At 55.5% G+C, this 6,654-nt stretch overlaps 1 protein-coding gene across 1 annotated transcript in view; it reads left to right on the top strand.

Annotated features, from left to right (window-relative positions):
* COL4A2 (collagen, type IV, alpha 2) overlaps positions 1–6,654 on the top strand; it is a 160,525-nt gene that overhangs the window by 209 nt on the left and 153,662 nt on the right. Inside the window, exons 2-3 of the mRNA XM_010831462.1 lie at positions 1–56; positions 159–213. Coding sequence (XP_010829764.1) covers positions 13–56; positions 159–213 — 99 coding nt within the window. The 5' untranslated portion in view covers positions 1–12. The remainder of the gene's footprint in view (positions 57–158; positions 214–6,654) is intronic.

Raw genomic sequence — 6,654 nt, 5'->3', positions numbered from 1 at the left:
CGGACTGGGAGCATGGACAGAGAGCTGCGCGCCGCCGCGCGCCCTGCCCTACGGCGGTAAGCGACTTTCTGCCCGGCCCCTGGGTCCCGCGCGCGCGTCCTTTTAGGAACTGCCACGCCGGGGCCACGCACTCACGGAGCTCTTCCTTTCCCACCCAGGTGGCTGCTGCTGGGGGCCGTGACCGTGGGGCTGCTGGCCCAGAGCGTCCTGGCGGTAAGTCCTGACTCTTGTTCTGGGCTGATTGGCGAGCCGGAGAGAATCTTGGCTCTTGGGTCACCATATTGGCACTTGGTTGGGTCACCGAGTAACCTTGCCAGAAGGCAACTTGTGCGTGCTCACCTGAGCGTGGGTCTGTGTGTGTGTGTGTGTGTGTGTGTGTATACGCGCGCTCCCGCTCCCCTTGTGTGCTTGTGTGTCCTGGGCAGCCGGTACCAAGCCCAGGCTTTGAGAAAGTTCGCCTTCCCCGAGGACTCTGGTTTGCCTTCCCTTGGGTTCCCCTTCAATCCTGTGCGTTACAGGCCTCGGCTCATCCTTGGGAACCAATAATTAAAAACATGACCCGCAGCATCCTTTCCCCTCGTTTGAGCAAAGCCGGTCGTTAGAAGCAAAGCTTGGCCTTAGGGTCTCTAGGCAGTCAGACACGTGGTTCCCAGGCGCCAGGCTTGGGAGGAGAATGGCCTGTGTGGCATCAGAAACTGGTGTGGGGTCCTGCCCTTGGCAGAGTTTTCTTGTCCTTTTGAATGAGGGGTTCTGGGAGGAGGGGGGCAGGAGGACCTGGGACTTCGTACTCCTGGAAACTGGGAGAGGGAACAATGGCAGAAAGTACTGTTTTCTTGCAAGATGCGCCCTGGCCAGGCACGAGCCAAGGTGGGGCTGTTAAGGCTCCCACCAGGGACCCTGTTTCCCGAGTGCCTCCCCTCAAGCCCTGCCTTTCGAAATGACTCTGTGAGCTTTGTTCCTGCGCCATGATTGCACTGTGGGATGTTGTGCCCTGTCACCGGAGCCGCTTCGCTTGAGCTCCGTGTGGTGTGGCTGGGCTGTCGCAGGTCTGCTGGTTGCTTTCAGTTGAGGACCCAAATGTTTAAGGTGGGACTGAAAATCGAGGAGACTTACCAGGGTCCTGGATTCCCCTTCTCCTCCTCTGTCTGCTGGAATATCGGAGCATCTGGTGTCCAGGGGGCTCCCCTGAGCGCCTCCCCCCTCCCCCCCTTCCCCGGCATCCCCACTCTGGGTAGTGGAGAGCTGTGTTCATGGCTTGGTTTAAATTCTGTTATTTCAACATTTTTCCGTCCTCATGTGACACAACCGAGGATTTTTGCAGACTGAGAGCGAGGAAGCACTGTCCAGCCTGGGGAGGAACCTGGAGCCTCACCTTTCTGCCATCTTCTCCTCCAGGTCAGGGCCCAGATTGGGAGGCAGAAGAGAACTCCGTAGACTTTGACCAGAGGGTTCTAGGCCAGTTTTCTTCCAGCTCAGGCTGTGTCTCGTTCCTTTCCACACATCCCAGATTTAAGATCAGAGACTAGATATTTGAACCAGCCCATCGACCCTTATGAATCCTTATGCACACATGACATGCAAGACTTGGCTCAGAGCTGGGAGCGGGGGCAGTACACACACGCACGCGCATGCGCACGCACACACACACACACACACACACACACACTCAGAGAAGGAGCAGGTGACCCCTGCAAAGGAAGACGCCCTGTCCCGCCTGGTCTGTGCACTGTCCAGCTCTCTCCCTCACCCCCTTGTCCCCTTTAACCACTTTGGTAAACATGAGCGTTTTCCTTCCAGAGGATGATGAGAATCTGACGTGGGACTGAGCCTAAAATTGGCAGAAAGGGCCCTGTGTCAGAAGTGTGTGTGTGTGTGTGTGCGCACTCACTCGTGTCTGACTCTCTGCAACCCCACGGACTGCAGCCCACCAGGCTCGTCTGTCTGTAAGCTTCTCCAGGCAAGAATCCTGGAGTGGGTTGCTATTCCCTTCTCCAGGAGATCTTCCCAGAGATCGAACCCGCGTGGCAGGTAGGTTCTTTAACGCTAGCAGCACGTGGGAAGCGCCCATGTCAGAAGACCTGGGAACTAAAGGCAGCTCTGCCCTGATCTGCTCAATCCTGAGCCAGGTTCCGTCATCCTCAGCAGGAAGAGGACATCCCCCAGCTTGTGGGATACAGCACACCTGTGCCTACCCTAACGCCTCTGAGACGCTGCAGACCCATCCGAGTCCCTGCCCCCTGGCCCTTCGATGGGACGCAGAGCGTTTATTGCCTAGCAGTGCTTCTCAGAGGACAGTCCTTAGACCCTTACATGCATCCGGAAAGGCTGGTTAAAAATTCAGAACTCTGGTCCGCATCTCAAATCTCCTGATCAGACTTTCTGGGGTGGACTGGGTGTCTGCATTCCCACTTGGTGCTGAAGTTTAGGAACCACTGAGTTAGGGTATTGGATTGGAAGGCATTGGAGTCCCTTGTGGGTTTATTTCATTTCTCTTTGCTTTAGACTCTAAAAAACAGATACTTCTGGGTCATTTTACTAGAGACATATTGCTACAAATTATTCAACAGGCATGGCATTTGTAATGTTCAACAATAGACTTTCCACTTAACTATCTTCTTATTGACCACTGGCTTTAATTACTGTTACTCTTACAATAGTGCCTTAATCCTTAACTGTATTTATTAAAAATCCTTTCCCCCTTGTGGCTAGTCCAGTTCCTGCCTAGCTTCTATCTGCCACACTCAGGAATCCTGTTTCTTTGCCCATTTGTGCCAGTCTTCCCAGGGGTAGGTCAGTTTAGTAAAACTGGCTGCTGATCGTAACCTGAAGAGTTATGTGGCAGAAGCAGCTGACAATGGCTAGCAGAGGAAGTGAATAATTAATTAATGAATACTTGCTATGAGCAGATCTGTGTGCCTTAATCCATCTAAGCCTCATAGAAAAGCACAGCTACCTGAGTAGGTAACTCTTATTATCCCCATTTTGCAGAGTAGAAAACAGAGGCACAGAGAGTTTAAGCACACCTCGCCCACGGTGTCTCTCTGTAGGCAGCGGGTGTGAACCCAGGCGCCTCACCACAGCTCGATTTCCCAGGATCAGACTATAAGTCAACTACTGAGTTTCAGCAGTTGGGTCTCCTGGCTGTGGTTTCCTTGCTCTGGACAGACGCGAGCCGAATAAAGCCCACCGGCTGATTTCCGGGAAGGGAAGTCACTCCCGCCTCCTCTGCTGCTCTGCTCTGAAGAGCAGGAGCCCAGAGCAAGGGAGAGGCCACTCAACCTGGCGTCCAGTGGGAGGAAAGGCCGCGGTCCCCCAGCAGCCTGCGCTTGGGGCCCAGGGGGGACACACACGGTCTGGGGGGGGGGTGGCCCCCTGTCGCTGTGCCTTCCTGCAGCTGCCCGGCCTGGGGGCGGGGCCAGGCTGTGGGTGCCCGGCAGGCGGCCTGTCCTCAGTGACCACAGCCCTGACTTTGAAGATGGGTTGCCTGGGCACGTGAGCCCCCACAGATCACTGTTGCCTCTTATCTCCAGAGATGGGATGGCAGCCTTACAGATCTAGGAGGGCAGTCCTGTGTGGTTCTGGGGGTGGGGGGGAAATTCCAGAGAACAAAGACCTTCCCAGAGATCAAACATGCTGTGGGCTGGGCTGACCTCCTGACCCCAGCCGGGACCTTAGATTCTCCAGGTATCAGGGGCCAGGTAGGAGAGCCGGACACACAGGCGCTGTGTGGCCCCAGGAAGTGCTGGGCTCCAGACTGCCTTCCCACCAGCTTGGATTTCCAGGCGCCTCCCACGGCTCCAGGCTCTGGAAAATTCTCTGGGTGCTCCTGCACGCTGCCACGCCTTTCCCTCCCTCCAAGGAAAGAAGAGAAAGAGAAGGAATCTGTTCTTCAGGTCTCTCTTCTTCCAATCGGCTTATCGATAAGTTATGGCAAGTGCATTGCACGCATTCCCCGTGCTCGCCTCCTGGAGAGCAGGGCTTCCCTAGAGTTCCCCGGAGCTCTAGTCCTATTGTTCAAAGCCCAAGTCCCTCTGAAGAAGGGAAATATCACAAGGTTCCTCCTCTGTTAATGGAAAATCAAGCAAGTCTGCCGCTCTCTGGTACGCTCTTAAAGTACTCCTCTCTGCGTGGTTTGTCTGACCGCTGAAGTTGATGTCAGAGAGTTGTCACAGCATCCCAGAGCAGACGCAGGTACAAGGGGTCAGAGGGCCCCTGGCTTCCCCACTGCCCATGGGTATACCTAGAACCAGATAATGGGGAGGAAAGTGGAATTCAAGTGAAAAGTCCTAGAATAGAACACAAGGATTTGACTAAAATGATAAAAATCAAAGCATGGTCTGTCTTCCTGAGGAGAGGGTAAAAGAACAGTAGGCGACCAGCTTCAATTAGATGATAGAGAAAATGCGAGAGGAAGATACCAGTGCGACAGGATAACCCTTTTCAATGACGATAATGTAATGAAGGTCTTAGCACGTGGAAGGTGGTGGTTTTGGAATGTCTGGTACTTTCAGTCTGAAAAAGACCTAAGAACCCTTGATTAGAGGACTTTAGAGGAGGCTGTGAAGTCAACCTCCTGGTGGCGTCATCGCCGATGTGGAAGGCAGTGGGTGAGTGGTGGGCCCAGGCCTCAGCTGGTTCTGTGCAGGAGTCGGTGGCCTCTGAGGCCAGGGACCACACGGCAGAGTTGGGGGGTGACCAAGCTCCACCCGGGCATGGCTCCTAACAGGCTGGGTGACCCCAGAGCCCAGTCACTGAACATTGCGAGGCAGGGCTGGTGTCTGCGCTGGGATGCTCCTGGGGGTCAGTCACCCTGGGCAGTCGTAGAGTCAGAGCTGAGGACGGGGGTCCCCCGCCTGTCCCAGGCCCGTCCCCAGGCTGGACCCTCGCACTTCCCAGCTTAACCCCAGGAAAGGGGGTGCTGTTGCAGGCAGGCACCTAGGCTGCTGCAGAGTTGACTGTAATATGCTGCTCGGGGCTGCTTATCTGCGGCCGGGGTGGGGGAGCTTGTGTGAACAATACCTGATCAGCTGCAGTGAGAGGACATAGGTTATCTGTGGTCACCTCCTGGCCCCTCCCTGGTGGCTGCTCCCACCCTTAATGAGACTCTCCAGGGACAAGCCTGAATGACTCACTCACCCTGGTTTCATCACCTCCCTAGGGGTCTGTGATTTTTTTCCCTTTTCTGATTATCTATGAAAGAGGATTAGGCAAAGATCCCTTGGAGGAGAGCATGGCAAGCCACTCCAGTGTTCTTGCCTAGAGAAACTCAAGGACAGAGGAGCCGGGTGGGGCCACAGTTCATAGGGTCAAAAAGAGCTGGACCCGAGTGGAGCCGGTTAGCTCATGCCCACGCGAAAGAGGACTAGAAGGTGTCTAATCTTAGGGAGACTTTCTGGGTTTCTTTAGCCCTGTGCATGTGGTCAGGGAGGGAATTTCAAAGGACAGGCCTACAGCCCCACCACACCCCCTGGATCCTAAGCCCTCGGGCGCCTGGATCAGCCTCCCGTGTTGGAGTCTCCTATCCCTGCCCCACCCCGTACTGGGTGTTCTGTTCGGATATGATCCACCGTGCTCCACGAGGCTGCCCCTGAAGCCACGAGTTCTTCTGTCAGGACAGTGCTCCTCTCAGCGCAGTGTGGGACCCCAGATCAGATCCTGGAAGAGACAGAGGACACTGGTGGAAAAACTGGGCAATGCTGACAGTCTGTGATTTGGTGAATGCACTCGTGTTAATCTCTAGTTCTGACACAAATGGGCAGAAGTTACGTAAAACTTTGACATGACATCCTCATGTCTGGGTGAAGGGTTGAGTGGGGACTCCAAACTCTCTTTGCAACTTTCTGGCCAGTAGCATTCATTTCAAAGTAAAATCCTGCAGATACGAGTTTGCTCAGGCTCCGGGAAGTGGTGATGGACAGGGGAGCCTGGCGTGCTGCAGTCCAGGGAGTCGGAAAGATCTGGACACGACGGAGCAACTGAACGGGCTGACTGAGAAGTCACGAACCACTCACTCCAAGCATGCCCCGTCCAGACAGACAGGTGCGCAGCGGGTGCAGAGGCAGCAAGCGTACCCCAGGGACCAGCAAGAGGGAGGGAATCGTGTCCCCGCGCTGTGCTCTGATAGGGAAAGCAAACAGAAGGCCCTTCTGTGTCTTCAGAAATCTAGCAGAAGTGGCCCCTGCCAGGGGCAAGGGCTTTGGTCCCCACAGCGGGTGGAGTTCTTTAACAGGAAGGAGTGGAAAGGCGTCTTCATGGAGTTTCCATAGCTCGGCATCTCCAAGGGGCCTCAGGGCTGAGCTACAATGGCCTCCCTCTTCTCGCCGTCTGGTGGGAGGAGGCGGGGGCGGTGGTGGGGGAACGTGGTTGCAGGGGTGTTTGCTGAGTTCAGGATGGCACAGCAGGTTTGCAGGACAGTGTCATTTCCAGGAGAGCTTTCCATGCTCACACCTCTGGCTCACCAGCTTGTCAGGCCAGCGTCCCCAGGGGCTGTACAGGAAAGGAGAGCCCCACGCCCACCCCTTGCATGTCTAGGACACTCGGTGGACGGCAGCGATGCAGGTCCAGGGTCCCCGAGGCCCCATTCCACACGGGCTCCCTGGATGGCTGAGGAATTCGGAGCAGTCATTAAGCGACCACAGCTGCTACTGCAGTCAC

This window comes from Bison bison, unplaced genomic scaffold (assembly GCF_000754665.1).
Source record: "Bison bison bison isolate TAMUID 2011002044 unplaced genomic scaffold, Bison_UMD1.0 scf7180017864527, whole genome shotgun sequence".
NCBI classification, from domain to species: Eukaryota; Metazoa; Chordata; class Mammalia; order Artiodactyla; family Bovidae; genus Bison; species Bison bison.
The sequence above is the reverse complement of the archived record's forward strand: the minus strand, read 5'-3'. Positions and strand labels throughout refer to the sequence as shown.